At 46.7% G+C, this 27,294-nt stretch overlaps 1 protein-coding gene across 4 annotated transcripts; it reads left to right on the forward strand.

The window, feature by feature from the left end:
• The first annotated feature begins 5,478 nt into the window (after window positions 1–5,478).
• Window positions 5,479–26,703, forward strand: LOC139061198 (serine-rich adhesin for platelets-like). Of its 4 annotated transcripts, none has more exons than XM_070540848.1 (5): window positions 5,479–5,638; window positions 17,250–17,519; window positions 19,402–22,178; window positions 24,638–24,734; window positions 26,466–26,703. In XM_070540848.1, the coding sequence occupies exons 2-5, from the start codon at window positions 17,250–17,252 to the stop codon at window positions 26,619–26,621; spliced, it is 3,300 nt and encodes a 1,099-aa protein (XP_070396949.1). In that variant the 5' UTR covers window positions 5,479–5,638; the 3' UTR covers window positions 26,622–26,703. The 4 variants fall into 4 exon arrangements, 3 of the variants coding, with proteins under 3 accessions (XP_070396949.1, XP_070396950.1, XP_070396948.1); XR_011515257.1 differs by lacking the exon at window positions 5,479–5,638 and adding an exon at window positions 14,693–14,853 and having other exon boundaries at window positions 19,402–22,186; window positions 26,466–26,480; XM_070540847.1 differs by lacking the exon at window positions 5,479–5,638 and adding an exon at window positions 14,695–14,853.
• Window positions 26,704–27,294: the final 591 nt, after the last annotated feature.

The following is a 27,294-nucleotide window of genomic DNA, read 5'->3' on the forward strand; positions in this document are numbered from 1 at the left end:
TGAAAATTGCATATGAAAAAAATATAGCTACGGGATAGCAACGTTCGCACGCAGAAGATCACAATAGAGCAATAGTTAAAAGTAATTCAATTATTCACTAGACGTATTAAAATACATAGACTCGATCATTACTATTCAGGAAGAGCTGCATGAAAATAGCACTTAAGCGGGGCTCTCTACGTAGGAATTCAAACGCGAGAAGCAAAAAATTCCTCCCATTTAAAATTCATGAAAGCAAGTTAAAAGATAATTTGAAAACTGTCCATTTCTTAATCTATCTAATGTATTTACGTGCCCTGCGTTGTCGTAGGCTAGAAATGTTGAGTGTTACGAGACTAGCAACCTGTATCTTATGCCGTGCTGGTTTTATTCTCTGCTTTCTACGAGTAGATATGCGTGAGCATGCCAAATGGAGTATGGGGGTCCGAATCCGATCTGACAAGTGCCAATCAAGTCTTTAAGCGGTACAAAGTTAATTGGACAGACGTCCATACAGAATTCTGTCAATTTATTTGCAGCAAATTTGAGGTTAGCGCAATTCGTTTAGTGTTTTATATTGTGTATACTTCCCAACGATTTTTTAAGATTGGAATTATTTTAGCGTTTTTCCATGCACATGGAAACCATTAAAGCTTCACTGAGGGGTTTTTCGCAGGTAAAAGGTCATCAGAAGCTTTATTAAATATTTTTTTTTTCATTTCAATCATTTAAATTCATCGATGATGTGACAGCATCTGAGCTGGGAGCTGAATCTGGTAGTCGTTCCACGACTTCAATGAATTCTAACCTAATATTCTCTATGAAAACATCTGATGGACTTTGTTATTTAAAGCAAGTTGACAAAACGAGAGAGAATGTAATTTATAATCGCTTCGCAATTTCTTCAAATTACTTATTCATTTAGTAACTGAATAAACTAGAAAGTGAATGTTGCTTGGTCGCGTAAGTGCTTTCCTACTGCGGAGGAAACTGATATATAGAGAGAGATAGAGAGAGACAGAGAGAGAAATAAAGAACTTTAATGGTAAAAAATTGCACCGGGACGTTCCCTGCAGGGAGGCCTCGGTCGAGGGTGGAGCCCTTAGTCCTCATGGATTCCATATATATTACGTTATAGGGTCTTACGTGCCAAAACCACGGTCCAGGACTCCATGAGAAAACTGAACAATGCAAGCTTGTTTTTATTATTTGACAGGAAATCAGAGTGCTTGCAGTCGTGTTCGTCTTTTCCTCGTGAAACTGTGTGCCTAAAAACGGTTACACAAAATTGCTTCAATTTTTGAAACACCGGATATTTAAGACCTTTTTTTTTCCAAGCGGCTTGTCTTTTTTTCTGTAATCGCGAGTCCATTCTTCATTCCAACAAGAGCTGTAGGAATTTCTTTTATTTAGTACAACGTCCAATTCACATTTTTTTTGACAATTTTCTAAAGCCGAACAGATAACCGTACTTTCTTGCTCAGTACGCGCGTTAGACAGAGACGAAAAAGGAACGCCCTTCATAAGCATTTTTCAAAGATATTGTAATAAAAGAATGTTCGCACTTGAGCAACTCATAGATGTCACAGGGCGTGCTACTTCAAAAAAAAAAAGAATACTGGGAGGTGATCGCTGTTAGTAGCATACTTAACATTTGGCCAAGAAGACACAGACTAGAGCCATAGAATGCAAGGTCTATCACAGAGTAAGCTTGGCTGTGCACAAACATAATAGATCTGACATTTACGCATGCGAAGTTGCGGTCGAACGACGAGTTCCATAACCAGGTGCAAATTTCTCATTAAGGGTATATATGCCCTTAATCCTCATTAAACATGGTGATAATTGAAATGTATTGCGAGCAAAATACCAAGCCTTCTGGAACTCAGAACACTGTCAAGGGCTCGTGCTTCCCGTACGCCAGAAGGAAAATGTGCATTTACATTGTTAAAAGGACAGCATCGAGGAAACTTCGTCTTTATCGCTAGAATACCGCACTCAGAAGTCGAAAATTAAAGTTAGATTTGTGCCTTATGGTCAATTTTAGATTGATTGATTGATTGATTGATTGATTGATTGATTGATTGAATGAATGAATGAATGAATGAATGAATGAATGAATGAATGAATGAATGTTTACTGAAGCGGCTGTTGTGCATTTGTTCTGGCCAGCTTCCTCGGATATCATCAACCCACCAGCTCTAGAAGGGTGGTCTATACGAAATTATGTACAACATTTTAATTGAAAACTCTTAGCAAGATTTAAATGGGCCCGGAACCACCCCTCGGACTTGGTGAAATAAGATACAGTTCGCCGGTAGCACACGCTCGCGTGAACATCTCGGTTAAGCTTTGCTGTCGTACGCGGCGCGTGGAACTCGCAAGCCCAGAGCGCGGGACCACCTTTCCCTGAAACGCCCTCTCTTCAACCAGAAGCCTGCTCATCGTTCTCTTCTACACGCTTGATTTCGTATTCCTATGCGCGGCTGCTATTGGCACATTATGCAAAAAAGAGGTTAGGTTAACCTCTTTTTTTGCATAATGAATCTTTACCAACTACCTCAGCTTTCTGTCGTTCTATGCTATTGGTAGCTGCGGTCGGCTACGTAGCGTAGATACCGCGACCGCCGCGCGGTGCCGCCACGAGTCCACTGGCTAAGCGCACTGCGGCTCGCTGGGGACGACCGCGTTTCGCTTGTGTTTATCGCGTCGTATAGGCAGCATAGGCTGAAGTCGTGGCGCCTACGTGAACAGCCAAAATGAAATTTCAACTACGCGCCACGGCGACATTTAGAAGGCGGAGCCTTTTGGGCACGCCCCACTGCGCCGTAGCCTTTGCAGTGCGAGGCTTCGAAGAAGGAACGGGAGCACAGCGGAGGCCGTGTTTTATTGCCGCTAACTCCGCTTCTGCTGAACACATTGAAGTATTTCTCAAATAGCCTATTTTCATTCCAAATACCTTTCTCCACTTCGATAAAGAAGTGGTTCAGGGTTCCCTCAACCAACTTTCTAGTAAAATAATTATATCGGGATTAAAGTGAGCGGTGAGACAAGATATGTCTTCTGGAGCACGACATAAAGAACGACAGTTTCACTGTAGGATTTTGATAGCGAAGAAACTGCCGCAGTCGAAACTTTTTGTTGCATACTTTCTTGCAGTATACCGCAGCGATTGACTTTCCTTGAATTTAAAGTGAAGACCAGAGGAGGCTGTTATTTTGAGGGCCCCCTTTGAAATTTTGCTCACAATTCTTTCTCCACACTTTCCTTCTTTCTAGCCAACATCTTCACGTAAACCTCGCCTGTTGTTCTGATTGTCTTTTCGGGCATATACCCAGTGGCACACAACCATCTTCGGGCATTGGCGAAGAATGAACACATGTCCAGTGGCACCTACGAACTTGCAGATATAAGCAGTGCCCCAAGTTGCCGGATTGATGGATAGATGACATGAGCCTCCGCTTTCAAACGGGGCAATGTGTCGCGCTACCAAGCTCTTGTTCTTGTTTTGCCTAATGTCCTGCCCACCTTTAAATAAAACAGAACACAAAAAGAACACTGTCTTGCCAAGAGGCAAGACAGTGCCCCGAAGGTTAGGGGGAGGGGGGGTGGATGGAAGGCAAGGCGAGCGAGTGATGAAACATTTTAATTAAGTATGCTATGTGAATAGAAAGGAGAAAAGGTTGACTAATTCGCTTCAAAACAACAAATTCCGTGTTCCGTGTCACAACAGAGTTTTCTACAAGAATTGCTAGAATGAGTGATTGTCAATCTGCGGCTCTCGGATTGACAATAAGCCCTACCCAATGCCTCCCTGGGAATTCACCAGCATCACTACTAATAAGCCAACGAAGTTACGACGCAGCGATACAACAGGTATTATTGACGAACACAATATCGTCGATGCATCATGCGTTAACACCTGCAAAGTCTATACGGATGCTGCCATTCTCCCAGACGGCGGAAGGACATCATTCCTGAGTACTACGCATAATTTCATCAGCGGCCACCAGCGCTATTTATCTACGGAAGCCAGCGCTCTAGTAATAGAACTTCAAGCCATCCACGACGCTGTGCAAGATGCGACATCTAAGCTGCCTACCATGAAGCAACTAGATATCTTCACTGATTCTTTAGCGGCTATTCAGGAACTCAAGAAGGTTGATAAGGCGATGCAAATCTGCGAGACAATACACACTATGAATAATAAGACAGCTACTTGCGTCAAGGTACACTGGATTCAAGGCCATTCAGCGAATCCTCACAACATTGCTGCTGACCAGCAGGCATACTGCCCTCCTAATCCTGATCTTCCGCCTATTCCCCTCCCAGCTCAACCCCTTAACTCGCTCCGAGCCCGTAAAAACTTTCTCCGGCAGGGCACACGCGCTCTTATCCCACCGTGTGTCTGCTCCCTCCCTTTTACCTTACTAGGGCGGAGGAAGTTGTGCTTAGGAGGCTTCGGGCCGGGGAGGCCCTTTCACCGGCTCTTATCTCAAGGTGGAACTGGTCGCATTTACCACTGGGTGCTACGTGTCCATACTGCTCCGTTCCTGTGATGGAAGCAGATGCATACCACCTAATATGGACATGTACTGGTTTAAAATCGGAACGCTCGCGTCTCCTACTGTAAGCCGGCCTCCGCTACAGTGTGACAACCAGCTATGACCGCTGGATACATGACAACAGATTCCACAAAACACTGCTTCAATTCATACACAACACAGGCCTCACAGCACACATATAATACACATATACGCATCAAGAATTATGCCGTAAGGGCAAGTCTTTATCGCAATAAAAAAAAAAGAGTGAATGAAAAGCTTTAGTTAGTGTGTTTCTTTTGCGCATACGCCGAATGGAAGTGGTTCCTACTTCACAGGAAACCATATGCTGCTCTCGCTGCCTGGTTCCTGGGTCTTCCAGGGAAGGGCTGGATAGGAAGATCTTCCATCGCTCTGTAAGGGGTGGGGGAGTCATAGAAACAGCTGGTGCTGTTGTCTGCGGAAGCTGTAATTGTGCACGACGCTTCAGCCTACACCAGAATGATGGCATTAAAGTACGTGGATCAGCCTAAACATCGTCCTTCTGGCTCCAAACGGTTTTCGTTCGCAATAGCGTTATTTTCAGCAACGTTCTGGGTCTTAAACTCTTGAACTCGCAATGATTACGAGAGCTTGCCGAGTCTATATAAATAGCGTTGCTGTGTCGAGGAATCTACGCGAGGTTGGAAACTTAGAAATGTGTATGGTAATTAGCTTCACAAGAACGTTTGAAGCCACGAGCGCAAAGACTAGACAAATAACTACCAGGGTACACTTTAACGGTCGCAGCTCCACGAGTTATTATTATTGCTTGTTGAGCAACATCAGCAATAACAAAGACAGGCACCTTCCTGCTTATTGTGCAACGAACTTTAACGGCGTTTCAAACTGACATTCGCATTTATTTTGGCTGTAGCACACATATTCGTATTCACAAAAATGGAGTAGAGGAAGAAGAGGAAGGAGCCGGGTCCAGTGGCGCCCAACGCGAGTGCGACCGGGCAATGGTGACGCCTCACATGGCGGTGACGTAAGACGGCCGCGGCGTCTGTCGCCCACGACAGATGTCGGATGCGTCGACGCTGCGTAGATAACCGTGCTGCATTCCAACCGAGGTCAGTGCTTCCTCGCATCATTGCAACGACATTGCGCACAGCTTTTGTTTTTGAACGAAACATATGTGAACAGCGTCGAGCGACGCCCGAAACCCTGTGTCGAAACCGCAATCGTGTACACATGATCTTCTAGACCGTCAGTTGATCCGTTGGAGGGATTTCACGCTGTGTTACAACCTACTGCGGGCACAACATGTCCCCCGGCTGTTTGCATGCTTTTTGTTTTTGTTTTTCAATTCAATTCAGTTTATTGCTTTCTTATACAAGAAAGAAGAGGAACAGCTAAAGGCCATGTGACCTGACAAAGGCTCTTGCTCCTGTTGACGTTGGGCACACGGTTACATTTCACATTCCATACAGGCACGTTTACACGCATTGTACGCACATTTTGTTACATGCTTTCCTCGTGCGCCTCGCATGATAAAAATGATTCACGTCAATTTTACATCTGGTAAACTTGAAAAACAACGCAAACTAATACATTAATCAAGATCACTTTTTTTCCTACTAGGATTGCAATACAGGAAGCATATTTATTTGTAGGAAATGACACGATTGAACAAAAAAAAAGCCTTCATATGCTGTTTAAATACCTGCTTAAATGTCAAGTGCTCGAGCAATATATAGTGACTTACTGCACGCGTGGAAGTTGTGCTATCGTGTTTCGCCCTCGCTCCGACGTACACGAGGTGTGGGTCGGAAACAACCATATTGCAGCAACAGAGAAGCGTGCGAGTTGAATGAAAGCTTATGCGTGGCATATCTTCCTACGAAAATCTTTCCAACTCGTTACTGAAACAGTTGGAGCCAAGTTAAAAGATAGCATGAACATAACACCAATGCATCAACACACTACCTTAACGGATACATGATAGAGTGTGTAAGCGCGACTGAACGTGGACGTATAAAGAAGCACATACACGGAGACAGCGCTGCTTTCAACTATAGATGTTTACTTTCGCACGCATCGATAAACATATACCGTACGAGCGGAAACAAAGGAAACAGCAAAAAAAAAAGAACATTCGGTGGTGCATGTCGATGAACTGTACACGTGTCCACAGCATGGTCAAAGCATAAACTGCAATAGATTACAATGATAAATCGAGGAATCATATCTCCTTTTCAGATAGTGACACTGATGGCTTGCTCCCGCACCTTTCCTTTAATTTTGCAACTTCATAGGCCTCCACGATCTCCCCTGCCATCCTGCTATGACCCCATATATACAAAATAGCAGTATTTTGATGCATGGGCTTGCAGGGACCAATCTCGGCAATGAATGCCCAAAAGACCCGAGATTACCCTAGCGACTTTATATTGATGCTCTTTTTGTCTCTCATTGATGCATTTGCCAGTTTGACCAACATACGTTCTTCCGCACGAAAGCGGAATGGCATAGACAACGTTATGAGTGCAGGTTACAAATTGTTTGCGACGTTGAGTAGAACATGCATTGCTTTTGTTATTCTCTGAACTAGCTTCTGTAGACGGCTGCAGGGACAGAGAAAACCGCGTCCATCCCCGGATTTGCTGCTGTTCTTCTGAGATTATGGGAAATGCAATGAATGTATGGCTCCAAAGCAACTTTCTTTGCTCTAGCAGTGGTACAGCTTCCCTTCGACGCGTTTTTACACATCCTGCTCAAGCTCTCCGCGACAGAGGGGAGCATACGCATCGGGTAACCAGAGTCTGCCAGGCGCTTTGCCTGGTCGCTGAAACCGGTTTCCACTTTGTGGTCACATGACTTCATCAGATAATTATTGGAACACGATGTTACTACTGCGCATTTTACGATTTTGGAATGAGCAGAATGAAATGGTAGGTCTGGCTAATTGCCTCTCGGCTGATAATTCCAGCTGACCTTTCGTGGTGAAAAGTACAATCCCAAGTATGAAATTGCCTACGGGGACTTCACGTGTCAACGACGAAGGAGGCAACATTTCAATGAATGAGGTTACGGTTTTTGAAGCCACCGAGTCAAAATTATCTGATTCGTTATTCAAAAGAATTAAAAAATCGTCAAGAAATCTGAGCACTTTCGCGTTATTTTTCAGGCGTTCATCAAGAACCTGGTCACGGTTAGCTAGATATGTCACTTAAGCAGGGATCAATACATGACCCAATGCATATGCCATCTTTTGTTTGGCAACATTTCGCTCCCAAGTCGCGTAAGTCGAGTTAACATAAAAACTAAGTTAATAGGTAAGTGCGCAATAGAGCCCATGGGAACAATGTATAGACAGACGTATAATACCGTTTGCGAAAAAGAGAACTAAGAACTTTTCATGCGCCTTAAAAGCCGGATCAACTATGGAAAATATCCGGCAATGACATGATACATGCAGTGCGCTTACGTTTTGTACCGGAGAAATCCTGTTTCTACATAATTATTTCACTATTTCACTATTTAACTAATACTGTACTGTTATATTCGCTATGCCTACCTTGTGCCTTTGAATGTCTCCGTGTATGTAATGAAAATCATTGTTGTAATCTCTCCTTACACAATGTAGATATTTTTTTTACAAAATGTATGATTAATTTAGTACTTTAGTACTAAATTATTCATACATTCTACTTGATATGTAAGTCTACAGCAAAAACGTATCGCTAGTTTAGGTAACAGTAGTGTCGAGGTTACACGCAACTAAGTACAATCAACATGCATTACTTTCAATAAACACAAGAAAGAAAGACAGCGGATGTGTGCGACCTTGGGAGATTAACAACCCTATTTCCAGCGAAGCTGCTCCTTTCGAACAGTTGCAATAAAAGTTTGTTTGTTATAACTATACCGCATACTTTAAGGAGTCGCCCGTTTATATAAATGACTGTTCCCTTTGAAACCTTGCCCGCATGCAATTCTTTGAAGCACTTCTTGCTGGGAATTCTTAAAAAGCCAGTGATTCGTCAACACACATGCTACTTCGCATTAACATTTACCATGGTTTCCTCCATCGCTCCCTGCCCCCCCCCCCCCCCCCCCCTCCATTCAATTTCCTCTAGATTTCATATCCGTTGAGTTCACTGTTCATCAGAGCACCGGGATGAATTCTCTGTTCGCAAGACACATTCATGATGCACGGGATCGCTTGCATGCGTAATTTACTGCTAATGCCATAATTAGACCACTGTCCTTAAAGTTCACCGACATATTGCCCACAACTCGTCCTTTATTTAAAACGAATGTCTCGTTTAGTTCACCGAGGACATCGCTGAAACCCAGCCGGAACGTGTTATGAAAGAAAAGCGATGGCTCGTTAATTACTTGAAACGCTTATAACTGGACTGGGAACGTAAAAAATTAGTCGCACATTGCAGTTACCGTGTGCCCCGTCCGCTTTCCACAACATTTAAACCTGTTGTAACCTGCAGCTAAGTCGGGACACTGGGAAGCATAGGTGGTAGCTGCCGTATCACTCGCTCTAACAATTGAATAAGAATTTCTTTGCAAAGGCTGTGTTTCATCCAACCATACTTCGCAAAGAGAGTTTTCATTGCGTATCACCAATTTTCGCTAAACTTGGTTTTGGCGATTTTTATAGTTCTGATAATGCAGCGGGCTAAATTCTTCCTCGTCGTTAGACACGCTCAAACAGTCTAGAGTGCTTGCATACGTAATTTATTAAGAAAGCCCAATTATCCATGTATTCTGAACTTCGTCTCCACTCCACCCATTAACTTGCCCTGCAGTCACCAAACATAACGAATGTGCCTCCTCTATTTCAAGAGGGCACCAGGCGAAGGTAATATATCATGCAGGAAGAAAGTAAAAAGAAAAAGATGAGTGTTCAATAATTATTCTTAACGTTTCTCAATAAGCCAGAAACGTTAACACTACGTGACACATTGCACTTAAAATGCTGCCTTTCCTTCAAAGTATAAGATATCTGAAACGCAGAGTTCTCTTGGGACATTGGGAAACCTAGCTAACAGCAGCAGCGTAATGCTTTCAGACACATGCTTACAATTTTTTAACGCTGTATTTAATCAACACGCATTTACCAGCGCATATAAACTTGGCGTATTGGTCCCCTTACGTTCTCAAAATTTGAGCTCAGTTGTAGTTGTAATGATGCCAGCACAGCCGTCGAAGTGTTACACCGCTCGTAAAACAGACTAATAACGCAAGAACCGCTTGCATAGGTATTCTACCGGAAAATGAGCATTTAACCCAGCCATTTGGAACATTTCTTACGCATTGGCCATACCGTGTCCCTAATTTTCCCCAAATATAAACAAGATGCCTTGTTTACCTCACCGAGGACACCGGAGAAACAAACTAGGAATATCGTATGATGCACGAAAACATATAGAAAAACGGGGATATAGTAATTGTCTGCAACGCTTGTATTTAAAGCAGGAAATTGAAAGTTTCGCAACGCATTGCGCTTAAAATTCTCTCTGTTTTCACGGAATGTCAACCGTCTGTTGTGCTGTTGTTTTAGGAGTGAGGAAAAATGCAGATTAGCGGCAGTATGACACTCTCGAACACTTAAATGGGCGACTTTCTACAAAGGCTGTAATGAACCTACATGGAATAAACATATATCGCTCGTCATTCAGAACATTGCTTCGTACTTCGAATAAATATAAACACCGTGTCCCGCATATTTTATCGACAATACCGGGCGAAAACAACTAACTGCCATGCATAACGCGTAGGAATTGGGATAAAGCGACTGTCAGTAACTGTCTTCAGAGCACATACGCAACCTGCACAGTGCGAATTTTTGCTGCACGTCACCAAAAAGCGGCTCTCATGTTTTCGGAATACGAAATACCTGCTTTTATTTCTCCTGCAGTGAAACAAGTAGTGGTGTAGCTCTTATTTAGAAACAGCCTGAAAATGAAATCGTCAAAGTCAGACGTGACACATGCCTTCAGAAGAAATTGAAGTCAGTGTTCTATTGGTATTGAAATGGCTCTGTATGTTCGATCAATGTAATTTTCACGAGCATTTCTACAATAAGTTATGCTTACACGATGAAATTCGATAGTTACACCTGTAAGAGGTTTGATTAGAATTTTGATGGTCATAAGATATTGAGGCTGCAACGGTATGTGGGTTATCTCTAAACGGAGATCCAAAAGTTCCATCATTTGATACTCCAACAATTTCATGCCGTATAAGGCACACCAGTGGCTGGGCGCGGCTGATTAAAATACTTTATCCGGACTTCTCCCTCGCCTTTAAGTTAAATGTACTGTACATTGGATGATTGCGTTTTCGAATGCGGAAATAGCGGCCCCAAAAAACTGGGCATGATGCAAGTTGCGCAAGCTGACACTTATTGGGGCAGTAACTGCCCAGCATCAGGCGTTCTCCGCAACGCGAGTGTGTATGGCCAATCCCGGCGCGTCGGTCCGCTACAGGGCGTCCCGAGAAGGCGCAAAAGACGATCCTCGCCGTCCAAGCAGGGGATGCGTAGTAAAGAAAAGCATTACTTATGTGGTCACTCTATTAAAGAAAATTTAGTTTCAGCTGTAGTTTTGTTGGAATTTCCAGCGTGCAGCCGAAAATGCCCGCTTTCCAAAGCGCAGGGGGGGGGGAGGGGGGGCGGAAGTGCCCCCTTGTGCCCCCTCCCCCAGTAGACACGCCCATGCCAACTACCCCAAGAACAAGTTATCTAAAGCCAATAAAATTGTTATCTTTGTTCGCTAAGCATATACGAGGTCTCGTGGAGCAAAAAAAAACAAACAAAAGAACGCATTGAGGCAGGCACTTCTTGCGATATTTATTAAACTGGCTCTTGACTGACCGGCCGAGAGAGGACTGAGGGTAGGTGCATCTGAACAGATTGCAGTAAAAAGAGGGCTAACCGACAGGCCAACATGGACGTGCGTTTTGACATGACACCGTAGTGAAGCTCTGCGGATTAGCTTTCCTCTCTTCATGACTCGTAACGTTACGCCTCTCATTTTTCTCTCCATCGCTCATTCCACTGCCCTTAACTTCTTCTCACGCTTCGTTGTTTGCCTCCAAGTTCCTGTCTCTAATGTCAATACCGGTAGAGTGCAATGATTGTACACTTTTCAACGATAGCGGTAAGCTGCCGGTCATGGCTTGGTTATGTCTGCCGAATGTGATCCAACCCATTTTTATTCTTCCGTAAGTTTTCTTCTTAGGACCAGGGTGCCCTCTAACTATATTTGGCCAAGATGAACGCGAATAAAGAGGCGAACAAACCAAGACGGCATCCCGTTCGCGATTATCTCGCAGCGCGGTCACGTGGTGCGAGTCTTGCTTGAGCTGCGACTCTCTTCACGACGGTCCCTGTAATTTCGGCTTAAGCCGCTGGACGCCTGTAAGCATCCGACGCGCAATTAGCGACCGGCTGGGATTAACTTTCGGGTACTAGAAAATTAACGACGACGTCGAACAACCGGCGATTATCCGGAAATGAAGGAGCTTCTGTTGTGTCAGACTCTTCCGTTGCCGTTGAGAGTATAATCACTTGTCTCATTCACTTGTCTTTCACTTGTCTCATTAAGTCTCTGTAATAAGACGTTGCGCGGTAGAATGCTTCTGCGCGGACTCTTTCAAAACATCTACACAGGGGCCTGCACTCCTAATCTCGTTTGAAATAATAATAATAATAATAATAATAATAATAATAATAATAATAATAATAATAATAATAATAATAATAATAATAATAATAATAATAATAATAATAATAAATTTATTTCCATGACAGGTATACAGAGTTATCATCAGGCCTGTCTGAGCTTACAAGGGCTTGTGGGACATGGCCCTGCAGATTTGGCGAGGCAATAGTTTAAAACAGGAAAACATTCAGAAATCAACAAAAAATAACGCTATAGTGCGCGCGACATTACATTTGGCTGCGCAGATTTATTACAGCAGTACAGTTCAGTACAGTTCAAGCTTGCCCATAACAGAACCTAAAACGAACAAACGGACGCACAGAATGCAAGAATTGAAATCTTTGAAACAATTTTCACATACATGTTACACGAGGTACGAAGGCAAAGCTGATGTGAATATGGAACAAGTTTTACCAATACAGAGCACGGATCATTTTTTTCAGTAATATTTTCGAAGTTGCTGTGAAAATGTCCTCCGGTAGATTGTTGAACACGTTAGGAACGTACACACATCGCCGGGCCTCACCGTATCTCGTTGCGGAACGAGGCACAGCGAAACGCGAACCCGAAGGGAACATGCGCAGGTTTGTGCTCAGCTTTGAAACCCGAGTTCCAAGAACGACGCAACACCACTGTTTGAACAAACAACGAGCGGAATGGAGGAAAACCTAGGCTGTAAATATACTTCGAGATGAAAGTAGAGGCGAGTTAAACGCTGCTCTTTAGAGCAAGTTTTTTAAAAGAGCGTCCGCCCTGCTCTCCCAACGCGCAGAACAGAAGGCGAAAATTGTGATGCCATACCTTGATAATTCCATGCGCAAGAGCGTGCACGATTGCGTTGTCAAGGTTCTTTGTTGACGTCAAAGTTTCTGCCTCATATGTTAGCACCGGTAGAATGCAATGATTGTACACTTTACTTTTCAACGATAGCAGTAAGATGCCAGTCACGATTTTATAAAGCATGTCTTATGTTGCTCGAACCCATTTTTATTCTTCCGTAAGTTTCCTTCTCACGATAAGGATCTCCTGTGAGTAACCGATCTGGATAAACACCTTCCTTGCACTGATTATATAGAGGCTGACTGCCGATCATGAATTCTTGGTCTCGTGCCAGGCTGTTGAACGTTACCTTTGTTTCCTGCATATTATAGTCAAACCCCACTCTTACACTTTCTTGGTTAGGGTGCTCAATATTTTGCTCCAATTCATGCACAGCGTTGCTGAGCAGGACAATGTCATCTGCAGACTGAAGGTTGTCGATATATTCGACGTTGATCTTCACTCCTAAGCCTTCCCAGTCTAATAGCTCGAATACTTCTTTTAGGCATGCAGTGAAGAGCATTGGAGAGATTGTGTTTCCTTGCCTGAACCATTTCTTGATAGGCAATTTTCTGCTTTCTTTTTGTGGCGAATTAAGGTAGCTGTGGAATATATGTAGAAATTTGCCAAGATATTCTCGTATGCTTTGTGTACTTCTTGATTACGCAGTGCCTCCATGACTGCTGATACCTACACTGAATAAAATGCATTTTGTTTATCTATGGAAACCACATAGAGAGGTTGGTTGTATTCCGCAGATTTGTCAGTTACCTGACTGACGGACGTGGATAGAATACATTGTAGAATACAATACCTGCTTACATATCACTGCGTACATCTTGTCCTGTCCTATGCCAAGTTTTGTTCTCGTTGATTTCGTGCTGCGCTCATTTTTTTACTGCTTCCTCAATCTTTCCGACGTTACAATTTTGAATACCATTCACTTTTGTTTCTTGTTTATCAGCTTTGACAGTTCAGCAAATGCTATCCGATCTCTTGTGTTAGACACTTTCATTCTTTGTAGTTTCTTTATTAGCTCCTTTGTTACTTCAGGTTTCTTATTTTCTTCCGCCTAGCTTGTGCGACCAGAAACATTGACAACTAGCCCAACAATTAATTGATTGATTGATTGATTGACTGATTGATTGGTCGATCGATCAATCGATCGATCGATTGATTCATTTATTTATTCGGTTTAACGTCCCAAAGCCGCAGCTACGAGGGACGCTGTTGTGGAGGGCTCACCTGAGGTAGAATAGCGTGCACCCAAATCGACGTACACAAGCGTTTCTTTTTTTTTCATTTCGCCGCCATAGAAATGTGCGGCCGCAGCGGCCGGGATTCTAACCCGCGACCTCGTGTGTTCACCATCAGAGCGCCATGGCCACAGGGGGGTCACCGCGTCGAATGTCTCTCTCTGAAGAGTCGACTCGTCTCGGGGAAAGGTGCGGCGGCTGCTGCATTGCCGCCGCCAAGCCCAGCGTGGGAAATAATCTCGCGCCTCGACGCGCGTCCTTCGGAAGCTGGGGATCGTCTGGCCGATTGTGTTTGTGCGCCTTTCCGGCGTTGACTTTCACGGCGTCGAGCGGCGACCGAGGGGATGCGACGGCGCGCGCCGGCGAGCAGGCCGAATCGAGGCGAAAGCGGGGGAGACCGATCGAGCGCCTGGGTGCGCGGCCAGTTTGTTTGAAGGGGTGAACGTAACAAAAAAGAAGGAGTACGCGGCACCATAGACAGTATACCCGCAACCGTGTGTATAGTGAACCGGCCGAGGAGCAATGGTGAGTGACTGAAGTTTGAGTTTTGGTTTTTTACGGGCCAAAACAACCATCTGGTCGGGAGCCACGCCGTAGTGGGCGGCTCCGGATTTATTCGGACCACTTGGAGGTTCTTTATAGCGAGCATCTAAACCTAAGTGTGCGAGCATCTTTTTTTTTCTTCTTTTTTTGTATTTCGTTCCCGTGGAAATGCGAGGGCCGTGGTCGGGGTTGAGCCCGCGACCAAAATGCATGCGTCCTTGGTGCACTAAGCTACCGTGCCGAGCTATGACGAGTGAATTATGGTATAGTAAGGGAAGCTAAAACAGTTATGGGATAGCACCGCTCTTCAAACTGGTTTTTCATTCCTGCTAGTATCTTACGAACATGAGAATTTTTTTTTTATTTGGGAATCATGGTTATATGCCGAAAGCTGCATCTCCATGTACGTATGTGGAGGAAGAACACATCGGCTCATGTTTGCTGTGGTAAAAACTGAATTTCCTTGCCTAAGCGAAGAGGTGAAGATGGAACTACGTGTTGCTGCCGCATCCTGAGTTTTCACGCAATCTCAAACAATTCGAAGCACACTTCAAGATTGCTTTCCGCCGTTTGTGACAACTCAGAGCTCTGGATCGGTTCACTGTGAAATTTCCCGAAATTGGATGACAAGAACATATCTAAACCACTTCCGTACAGTTCCACATGCACCGGACTTCATGTCCAGAACGAATATTTTTAGTACTTCCGAGTGAATTTTTCAAAAAGAGTAATTCAGGGCAATGTGCAATGTATTGTATAAGGAGACTTGAAGGTGAAGGACTGTTGGGCTAGTTTGTATGTATGTATGTATGTATGTATGTATGTATGTATGTATGTATGTATGTATGTATGTATGTATGTATGTATGTATGTATGTATGTATGTATGTATGTATGTATGTATGTATGTATGTATGTATGTATGTATGTATGTATGTATGTATGCATGCATGCATGCATGCATGCATGCATGCATGCATGCATGTATGTATGTATGTATGTATGTATGTATGTATGTATGTATGTATGTATGTATGTATGTATGTATGTATGTATGTATGTATGTATGTATGTATGTATGTATGTATGTATGTATGTATGTATGTATGTATAGGCTTCTTATTCGGTGCCCGGCAAGTATCCCACACCTTCACAGTAATGTCACACTGCATTGAGGCATTCTGTGGCTCTCGAAGGTGTGCTTGTTGGTGCAAATACGACGCTATAAGTACAATGCATATGTACCCGCGCATTCGAGCGATCGCACTCCTCATTGGCTACGGCACCCAGTAGCCTTCACTCCAGCGACCGCAGCGCCACCGCCAATCACGAGTTGTCATTTGGTCGCATTCTTCATGGAGCGGTGACCCTTGCAATAGTTCACTTGTGCATCACACTGGAAATCTGTAGACGTTCATCGAACGAAGTCACCCGCCGTGGTTGCTCAGTGGCTATGGTGTAAGGCTGCTGAGCACAAGGTAGCGGGATCGAATCCCGGCCACGGCGGCCGCATTTCGATGGAGGCGAAATGCTAAAACACCCGTGTACTTGGATTTAGGTGCACGTTAAAGAACCCCAGGTGGTCGAAGTTTCCGGAGTCCTCCACTACGGCGTGCCTCATAATCAGAAAGTGGTTTTGGCACGTAAAACCCCATAATTTAATATCTGCGAAGTCGGCGGATTGTCTGAATAACAGCCTTTGGTCTTGTGCCTTCCCACAGTTTATTTATTTATATATTTGTTACCAACAAATGTGCAGCGACTTTCCACATATGAGATAGTGTATGAAGCGGACCGAATAAAATGGCGTTGTCGACATCTGTCGTTAGACAGTGTACATACCTTCATCCTTCTTCTCGTCTCCTCATCCTCTTTCACCTCATTATCATCCGATATTATCTCCACCGCAGGACGAAGGCATTTGCTCGCGAACTCCATTTGCCCCTGAATCGCACTCCCTGACCCAGTCCTAAGCTTTAAAATTTTCTAGTTTCATCACATCCCCCCATAGTCATCTGCCGTCCTCGACTGCGCTTTTCTTCTCTTGGCATCCGTTCTGTAACCTCTAATAGCCCATCGGTTATTTGCCCAACGCATTACATGCCCTGCCCGACTACATTTCTTCCTCTTAATGTCACCTAGAATGTCGGCTACCCCCGTTCACTCTCTAGTCCACACCACTCTCCCTCTCTCTCAACGTTACGTCTATCATATTGCGGCTGAGTGGCCCTTATGCTCTTACTTAAGAGTTTTTTTTTTTGTATAGGTAAAATGGCAGAAGCGTGGTCTATGAGAATTGTGTATGTAGGTACTTATGCCGGAGTACCCGAACTCTTGTTCGCAAAGCTTGGGGCAATGCGTTTCCCGTTCCCGTACCAGATGCTGAACATGGACACTATGCGGATCGGCTCGACGGTCGAGCCGGCCGTCGAGCCGACGCCTGTCACGCCGCCTGTCGATGCGGAGCCGCCCCTCAAGCTGGAGCGGTCGCCGGTCGTGCAGGCCGAGCCCGCGAAGCCCTCGGCCAACAAGAAGGGCGCGCTGCGCTCTTTCTTCTGGGGCACCGGCAGCGCCGGCAAGGAGCAACCGCTCAAGAACAAGCGCAAGAAGGAGCTGCTCAGGGAACTGGCCAACCTGCAGCGTGAGAACGTGAGAATAGCGAGAACCTTGCGCTACATTCGTTCGCTAGTCTTCTTCACGAGGTAACGCCCAACTACCTCGGCATTGACTTTCCTGGTCTTTCCTGGTGAACACATATTTAAAAACATTAACTGCCATGGCATCACGCACATCAGGATACCTGAAAAACTACCTTGGCATTAACTTTCCTGGTCTTTCCTGGTCATTAACTTTCCTGGTCGTTCCTGGTCAACACATATTGAAAAAATTAACTGCCACGGGATCACGCACACCAGGATACCTGAAAAATTACCTTGGCATTAACTTTCCTGGTCTTTCCTGGTCATTAACTTTCCTGGTCGTTCCTGGTCAACACATATTGAAAAAAATTAACTGCCACGGGATCACGCACACCAGGATACCTGAAAAACTACCTTGGCATTAACTTTCCTGGTCTTTCCTGGTCATTAACTTTCCTGGTCGTTCCTGGTCAACACATATTGAAAAAATTAACTGCCATGGGATCACGCACACCAGGATACCTGAAAAACTACCTTGGCATTAACTTTCCTGGTCTTTCCTGGTCATTAACTTTCCTGGTCGTTCCTGGTCAACACATATTGAAAAAATTAACTGCCACGGGATCACGCACACCAGGATACCTGAAAAACTACCTTGGCATTAACTTTCCTGGTCTTTCCTGGTCGTTCCTGGTCAACACATATTGAAAAAATTAACTGCCACGGGATCACGCACACCGGGATACCTGAAACGCAAACTTCTAGTGGCACCTCCCGTAACACGGAAACTAGCACTACCAGACCATTCGTTCACAGCTTGAATGTGCATCATTCATCTGGTCGCCTCACCAAGTCTATCTGATCAACTTTCTCGAATCTGTGCAAAACCACGCGGCATGTTTCATCGCTCGAGACTGTACAACCGTCATTTCAATATGATTAACATGAAGATTTTACTATCACTACCGTCTTTGGAATCACGCAGGAACATATCCAACCTCTGTTTATTGCATCAAATAGTCTACAGCGCGCACGCAAATACCTTGCCACTATCAAAAGTACATCGCATATCTCACAGGCTTCATAGTCAACATAGTTGATTACTCTTCTATTCGGCCGCAGCCACGCCTTTGACGTATCTGCGCTTCCATGTGCTATAAGTCAATGGACTGACCTCCCTGATGATGTACGTCGTCTGTATTCATGACTATGTGGCATTTAGAAATAAAAGACTAACCATTCATGACTGTTTTTGCTAACCATATGACCACTTGTAATCATGTTTATACATTTTATAATGATATCATGTAGGCCCATTCAAATTTGTATAGTACATACTAAATAAATAAATAAATAAATAAATAAATAAATAAATAAATAAATAAAAGAGGCGATTTCACTTGCAAATTCACAAGTGCGGCAAATGTGCCATGTGCGCGTATGTTCGGGCATGACATCCTTGTAAGAAAATTACGTCTCACCTTACATTTCACCAACAGCACGGATATCATTTCGCACATGTCCTATGCGTTGGTGTCGCTCCACCCGAAGCACGTATTGTCACATTTTCGTGTTCTTTCTTTCTTCCCTCGCCTGTCGTTGTGACTGGAGCAGACTGCCCCACGAATCGCTGCCATGACCTGTGAATCTACATTTACGGAGGAAGTACCTGCGTAGATTGCGTACCTTGCATCTTAACTAATATTAACTAGTCAAAAACTGTTGCACTATCACCCCCTATATAATACCCCCACGTCGGGTCTTTAAAGAAATGCAGTGAAAGTGCAAGTGAAAGGAGTCCAGAGGGGTTCTCATGGATGTGTGCACCTAGAGCCTGCGTCCACTGAACACTCTGAGTCTAAGACTTAGACGAACCATTGTTCTTGTCGCAGGAGAGGCTGCAGTCGGAATGCGATTACATGAAGCTCATCTGCTCGGAGCTGAAGCAGGAGCGCCTGATCGATCTGGAAAAGGTGTCGAGGGCCAAGGCTCAAGAGCGCAAGCTGCGCAGCGAGACGCAGTTCATGTCCTCGGCTTCTCAGACTGACCCTTGCAACAACCTGCTCGGAGAATTTAGGGCCGTGCCGAGGAAGAACTACGCCTTCATCTACAACGTGTTCACGGTTCCGACTCCGGAGCAGCTCAAGAGGTCGTTGGAGAAGTTTCAAAAAGCCAATCCCAAGGTCGGCTTCAAGGTTGGCTCCAAGAGCGACGTGAAGAAGAAAAACAGCCACAACGATGCTCGGGAAGACGACGTTCGGGAAGACGACGTTCGGGAAGACGACGTTCGGGAAGACGACGTTCGGGAAGACGACGTTAAGCCCGAAGTCCACGCCCAGAACGGTGCAACGGAGAAGACTCCTCAAGAAGCCGTCGAAGGGGAGACCGAAGAGCCTGCCAAAGATAACGACGAACCAAAAGCCGATGCTCGGAACCAGAGCCCGGTTGACGAGGAGAGTGGTGGCATCGTTGTGCGAACCGATCTACCCGAAGTCAGGTCGTTGGATTCCGCCTCCGCGCACGAGTCAAGTCCAAAGAAAAAATTGTCTACGAAGGTTTCGTCTTCCACAACTGGCAGGTCCGGTGACACCGCCGACGCGGAGGGTGGTTCAGGTGGTCTCGCGTTGCCCGCGCAGACCGAAAGCGCCCTCGAGGCTTCTGTAGTAGAACTTAAAGAGCCCGAAGTCCCTGCAGCAGAAGTGAAGGAGCCCGAGTTTCTTGCAGGAGCACTGCAAGAAGTGCAAGCTGAACCTTCCGATACCGCAGTAGAGACAAATGCAACCGACGTTCAGACTGTGCCCCCTTCCCAAGATTGGGCTCAAGAAGAGTCGCCCGCTGCAGACGACAAGAATACTGCCGCGCTGGACGAAGCCGTCATACTGAGTTACTGCTCCAGTGCGAGTAAGGCCAGTGTTCGCGAAGACCCATCGGGAGCTGGAACACCACGCGAGGAGGCGCCAGTCGTAGGCTTGTCACCGTCGGAGAATAAGATGTCTGAAAAGTCATCCGAGAGCTCGCTGCTTCTAAAGCTTAGGCAAGCCGTTTCAAACATGGCAGCTAGTTTGGAGCCGGACATGGACTTCCCACAGCCTTCCTCCGATAAGCGCGACGCGGTGAAGAGCGTACGAGAAGCGCCGACCGGGGTGGAGGTCAATGTCGAAATTGCTCCCCACGCGGGACAGCGCTACGGCGTGGGCACGGAACCGATGACGAGCCGACACTTCCTACCCCCGAACCACGCCGACGCTGGAGTCCAGAGGGACCCCGGCCGCAAGGAGTTTGAGAAGAGGAGACGAGTTTCCTGTGCAGCGCTTAAACCCCCGTTGCAGAAGGCTGTCGTTATGAACGCGACCGTGTGTCGCCACATCGAGAGTCCCGCTAGACCGGCGTACGGCGCTTCCTCCAGATGGGGCATCTCGACGCCCGCGAGCACGGCTAGCACACCACGATTTTGGAGTCTGAACATGCCCAGACTGGCTGCAGTGGAAGCGCAGCAGTCGGCGTCTACACCTCTTCGCCAGCTTGACACCACGTCACCGCAGCCTGGTCCCTTCGGCATCGAGAGGAGGGCTCTGAGCACGCCTTTGGAGAGGGACTCCCTCAGCAGCGACACGGGAGCGGACACCGACTGCGCCGCGGACGAGTCTTCGAGCGAGTTCCACGCGAGCGCGAGGAACGTGGCCAACACGGCGCTCACGAACAGGACGAGTGGCGTTAGTCGCGGGACGGCGAGCCAGGCGTCGTCGGCGCGATCGGCCGCCACAACCTCAGCGACGACGGCCAGCGCCACCAGCAAGAAGCGCAAGACCTTTCGCAAGAAGAGGAACTCGCCCCGCAGAGCGGGCAGCGCGCTTCCGCGTTTGCCCTCTACGTCGAGCAGCGAGGAAAGCCAGCGCACGCCGAGGTGCAGACGCCCGGGGTCGTCCCGTGCCGGCGCGAGCACTAGGTCGACGACGTACTCGGGTGCGCCGTCGACTCCGTCGAGAACGACGCGGCCGCCGTCGTCGGCCAGCCCTGTGTCGCCAGTCAGCGTGGCCATCTCCAACAACGACGAGACCGTCGCCGATTCCGATACGTCGCGGCCCACCACCGCCTTCGGACCGAAAGATGGAGCGTCGACCAGGAATTCCGGCCGGGCCGACAGCAGGGTGACTTCAACGACGACCAGAGGCGGCTCGCCTATGCTTTCGGACAGACGCAGGGACCTCTCGCGAGCCACGACACAGAGCTCACTTCTGTCGAGGCCTCAGAGGGATCTGACGTCGTCCGAGATGTCGCCCTCGGAGTCGGAGACTCCCACGCCCACGGCACGCCGGCGATTCCTGGCAGGCCACGAGAACGAACCCAGCTCGGTGAAGTGCAAGAGGAGCATCTTCGAGACCCTCTCTTCAGCAGGTTACACGCACATCGACGACCACGCCATCGGCTCGACTAGTGGGCGCTGCGAGAACCCGCCGAGCGGTGAAACTCGCGGACGTCGCCAGAATGTCGCTGCGGACGGAGGGAGGACGGGCAGGGCCCAGACAGATCTCCGCAGGGATAAGGCCACGCCGAACAAAAGCACTTTCGTCGTTCAGAGAGCCGACTTGTACGCGCCGTTTCCACCGAAGATCATGAGGACTCTCCTGCCGTCGTTCATAGACGTCGATCCATCCGTGAGACCTGACAAGTGAGTTCGTACATACTAGTCCCGTCTCGGCCGATGATAAAGCGCGAAATGTATTTGCGTATCAAGCGTCCGGTCTGTCGACTGACCATGCATTGTCGTATATAAGGCACGTCTCAATTTACAACTGGCTCCAGCAGACCAAGTTCCTTGTCTGCTCGTTCGATATGGATTGGATGGTTTTCGCACACCCGTGTTCGCCACCTTAAAGGGAAGCTGAAGAGTCTGTCGAATTCAATAAGACGCTCATATACGGATGCGGGAACCTTATAAACCATGAGGGTAACATTTTGGGGGGGATTTTCCACTTAGGAGCGACGCAATCGTTAGTTAAAATTGCGCTGTAGCTTCGCCCCCCGTCGAGCGCCGCGCGCTGCTGCTGACGCTGACGATGCGAGCGGGGACCGGAAACCGCGGCTTAGTGACGTCAACACTGGTGTTCCACTCCTTCGCAGTCAACGCGACAGTGCCTGAGCGGGCTTATTTCTGCGTGCGTGCCGTCCTAATCTGCTTCGCTCGACCCTACGTTCCTTTATTTGTGTGTGTATAGGAGTGGTAGTTGACGTGCGCAGCATCAATTGAACTTGTAGGCTGATCATGCCGGCGTTCTGTGCAGCCTACGCTTGCACGAACACCAGCGGCCGCGACAATGTTCCGATGTTCCATTAGTTCCTGCAAGACAAGAAGCTTTCAGCTAAGTGGGAGGCTGCTGTGAAGCGAAACAACTTCAAGCGCCCAAGAACAAGTGTTGTGCTCTAACCACTTCCGTGACGATTACTACCGGAGTTTATCAATAATGCGTGCTTTGGGTTCTCCTAAAATAAAAAATTGTTAGCACGCTGAACGGAAGGTGCATGTTTATCGCCCACCCTTGACGCAGGTTTCATCGCAAAGCGCCGCGAATTTTCTATTCGCACGTGTGTTGTGAAACAGCCTGCATACAGCTACCATAACGCAGTGCAAGCGTAAAGTTTGCATGTGTTGGAAAGCCTGAAGACGCTGCATTCCCCCTTCTCTCGCACACATAAGAAACCGACCATCTCACGTAGCCGACGGAATTCGCCGGTTACGAGTAGCGCGCGGATGGCGCGCTGATGAAGGTTCTATACTACACGTGCTACAACAGCCGGTAAACTTTTCCCGCGTTTAAACCGTCTGTGTAGATTGCCGACAGCTTTGGGGCAGCGCACAAATGCTGAAGATCGCATCACCGCTTACGCTCTACGAGGAGGCATACAGGAACAAAACACTACAGTTGTTTGCCCGGAAACGTACTCACTGGAACGCTGAATGCAGCTTAGCAAAAAACATACTCGCCAAAGAACATTTCCAACACAAGGAGATACTAACACTTCGCCTTCGTTCGCGTGAAAAGCAGTGCTTGCACCCGCATTTTTTGCTGCTTGGAGAGGCCGGCTCTTCGCAATCGGCTCGTACATGTAGTACGTACTAGTATGTACGTACATGTAGTATGTACAAGTATAAACCCCTTACAAGTAATCTTGCACGCGACAGCGACAGCGCTGCAAGCGAGGCGATGGCTGTCGCGTTCACTCGTCGTCTGCAAGCCGAACCATTGTTGACGTCACGAGGCGCCCGACCAATCACAGGAGGAAACGAGGCGCGCGAGCTGGGCGTGTCTGCTGCTGCACTTTTCGTCGAAATAAAATATGTTTGCGCTTTCTTTCACTCAATTTCGATGCGATATTCGAATTCAGAGGGTTGAAAACCACGGCGTATTGCTCTTCACTCACTTTTTCTGGAAAACCTTTCAGCTTCCCTTTAATGCTGATGCAGCGGAAGTAAATGCTCATATCCAGCCCTTGCATGTTGAAAGTACGGGTCTATACACATGTTGTACTATTATACTCAATTTTGTGAGAGAAAGATGAAATCGGGTAGATCACGTGTGCTAGCTCCATGCGGTCTCCATTGTCTGCCTTGTTCCTTGATAAGGGGTATTTCACCTCAAGGGCGGCACAGCAATATAAACGGTCACAGATTGGTCACTTGTCCCGCTATGCCACTAAAAAAGCCACGCTGTACTTGGGTGTTACGTGCCTGGACCGCGATCCGATTATCAGGCACACCATAGTTAGGGCTCGGCATTAATTTTGACCGCATGGGGCTCTTTAACTGGCACCCGAATCTAAGTACACAAGCGTTTTTGCATTTCACTCCCATCGAAGTGCGGCCGCCACGGCCGAGATCAGTTGAATCCGCGACCCCGACTCAGTAGCACAATGCACTATACCGCTGTGTACTGCCTTATAGCGGTGAGGCATAGCTGGATTGATTGCTGAATTGTATTGAAAAAACTTTGCGTTTCGTAGTTGAAGGAAACATTGCATTGAAACGTTGTGTGGTTGCATAGTTGCGGGAAACGCCGGCGCAAACAGGCGTTGCCAGTCACCTCCAGCGAATTTCTCCAATTTCTGGTGCACTCTTCTCGATTCCTCAAGGGTCCCACAGTATGAGCCATTCGAACCTGGCCGGCACGGAGACGAGAAATCAATCACTTCTCTCTTCAAGGATCACTGGCATCACAAGGTCGACAAGGTACGGAGACACAAAGGGAATTGAGATTAATGGATGGCGCGCGCATACGAGGCTTGGGGCACCCTATATGCCGCTACCTTAACTTCGTTGTTATCATAACAACATTCCGCCATGTACCTTGCTCTGTCTTCGTGGTTCCCCCAGAAAGTTTCAAGCCATATCAGCTTCGTTGTCGCAGCCTCAAATCGTAGCGAAACAGAAAAATCGTCGTTGCATTTCGACGAGCCTAATGATTAGCATGTAGGTACGCTGGCAACCAAAAGTTCGAAGACGAATGATGCCGTAAAAAAATATAGAAAAAAATCTGACAAAGACGAGCACCAGCAACCGTCTTTCGTCGAATTGCCCCCTTGCTGGTGCCCTTCTCTGGTTCTGTTTGTTTTCCCCGCCGCCTCGGCAAGCCAGCTGAAATTAAATGGTACACAGGCTGCGCGAGCTCTCGTACGACCATTGCATTGCAGCGAAGCGATTCCAGCGCAGTTGCACGCATAGAACTTTGAATTATTTGCCGACACCGGTGGTTTTAAAACTTCTGCTCGCTAGTGCGCCTTTGCATTCTTACACGGATGCGTTGGCAGCGGGGAAAGAAAATGTTTTTTTTTCTTCTTCGCCTTCCTTATATATGCTTCAAAAGCTTTTGTGGGCAGAGGTATCGTTTACGTAAGTTCCGCATAACGGAATAAGTACATGGTACCGACTTGTTTTTTCGGAATTCGCTACCCTGTACTCTATACTCAGCTACTTCTTTTTTCTATGGCGCTCGGTAACTTAGACACCTCCTCGCAAGTGCCTATAGTATACGAGTCTGCCAGGAGTAAATTAACCTCTTGAACGGCATCACTTAGAAGCACTTATTTGATTAGGTTGGTTGGGGACGTGTGTGATGATTGAGGACCTTAACAGAGAGAGCGTAAGAGTGGGGTTGTAGATTAATGTGCAGAAGATAAAGATAATGATAAATAGCCTGGCAAAGGAGCAAGACTTCAGGATCGCCAGTCGGCCTGTAGAGTCTGTGAAAGAGTACGTTTACTTAGGTAAATTAATCAAAGGGAACCCTGATCATGAAAAGGAAATTCACAGATGAATAAAAATGGGTTGGATCGCATACGGCAGACATTTCCAGCTCCTGACTGGAAGCTTGCCATTATCATTGAAAAGAAAGGTGTACAATCAGTGCATTTTACCAGTGCTGACATATGGGGCAGATACTTCGAGACTGACAAAGAAGCTTGAGAACAAGTTAAGGACCTCGCAAAGAACGATGGAACGAAGAGTGCTCGGCATAACGTAAGAGACAGAAAGAGAGCGGTTTGTATCAGAGAGCAAACGGGTATAGACGATATTCTAATTGACATCAAGAGGAAAAAATGGAAGCTGGGCAGGTCATGTAATGCGCAGGTTAGATAACCGTTGGACCATTAGGATTACAGAATGGGTACCAATAGAAGGAAATCGCAATCGAGGACGACAAAAGACTAGGGGGAGCAATGAAATTAGGAAATTCGCGGGCGCTATATAGTTGGAATTGGTTGGCGCAGGAAAGGGGTAATTGAAGATCGCAGGGAGAGGCCTTCGTCCTTGCAGTGGACATAAAACAGGCTGCTGCTGCTGCTGATGATGATGCTGCTGCTGCTGATGATGATGGACGTGTGTACAACGACGACGCGCGGCGACGGCATGAGTTATTTGCGGCAGCTAATCTGCATATGTTCGCATGGCTGGCTATCGCAGGCCCCGGCTTCGCCGCCGAAGTATGCCAGGGTGCCCCACTGGGAAGGCCTGCAGAGCGGCCTGTTGCCGGCCCTCTACAGCTTCACCGATGACACCCTGTTGGGCGACCAGGCCGGCCGCAAGTTGACGCGCTTCGACCTGGGCGAAGTTATATGACCAATCGTCTTAATTTGTGGCTACGTTCTCTTGTATGGCAAAATATTACGATACGCGGATTAAAGAAATGTAAGTGACTCGACTTCCACTGCTGCGTGCGAAGCTGCATGCTCTATTCTCGTCTGCAGAGGCCGCGTTTTGTCATGACCAGCGAAAAAAAAATGTCGGGGGCGTTTTAGCGCCAGAGACGAGAGAAATGCCTGAGGCATTACGTCGCACCTCTTTGAGGCCCCGGATTCATGATTTAAACTGCATTCACCACATTGCAAAGTGTTTGTTCTGGAGTTCGCTCGACCCAGGTCCCGCCTCTTTGAGGAGCGAAGTGCAACTTACGGTGTTGCGGAGGAGACCAGCGTCAGTTGCGCGAAATTGTGTAAAATTTAATATTAACACTCCCTATAGTGTGCGCAATACGGGGTGGTATTTTTTACATAATTTAGAAATATCGCCTGCGGCAGGTCGCGTAATTCTTGCTCATGATCTGGATTATTCGAAGAGGCGGATATTAATTACAAGCCCTAGAAATTGAAACATATATTAAGCTAATTAACCGAAATTCACTAACTTCCTGGATAACTACTTTTCGGCACATATTGCAATTTGCGAAGTGTAACCGGTAAGTTTGTTCGCCAGGCGAATTACCACCGGTCCTTCGAGTTATAAACTCCTCGCG

This window comes from Dermacentor albipictus, chromosome 6, assembly GCF_038994185.2.
Source record: "Dermacentor albipictus isolate Rhodes 1998 colony chromosome 6, USDA_Dalb.pri_finalv2, whole genome shotgun sequence".
Classification (NCBI taxonomy): domain Eukaryota; kingdom Metazoa; phylum Arthropoda; class Arachnida; order Ixodida; family Ixodidae; genus Dermacentor; species Dermacentor albipictus.

Coding starts and splice junctions, on each gene's coding strand:
- LOC139061198 (XM_070540847.1), top strand. Junction 17,520..19,401: donor CCAACCTGCAGCGTGAGAAC/GTGAGAATAGCG, acceptor TTCTTGTCGCAG/GAGAGGCTGCAGTCGGAATG. Junction 22,179..24,637: donor CCATCCGTGAGACCTGACAA/GTGAGTTCGTAC, acceptor CGATTCCTCAAG/GGTCCCACAGTATGAGCCAT.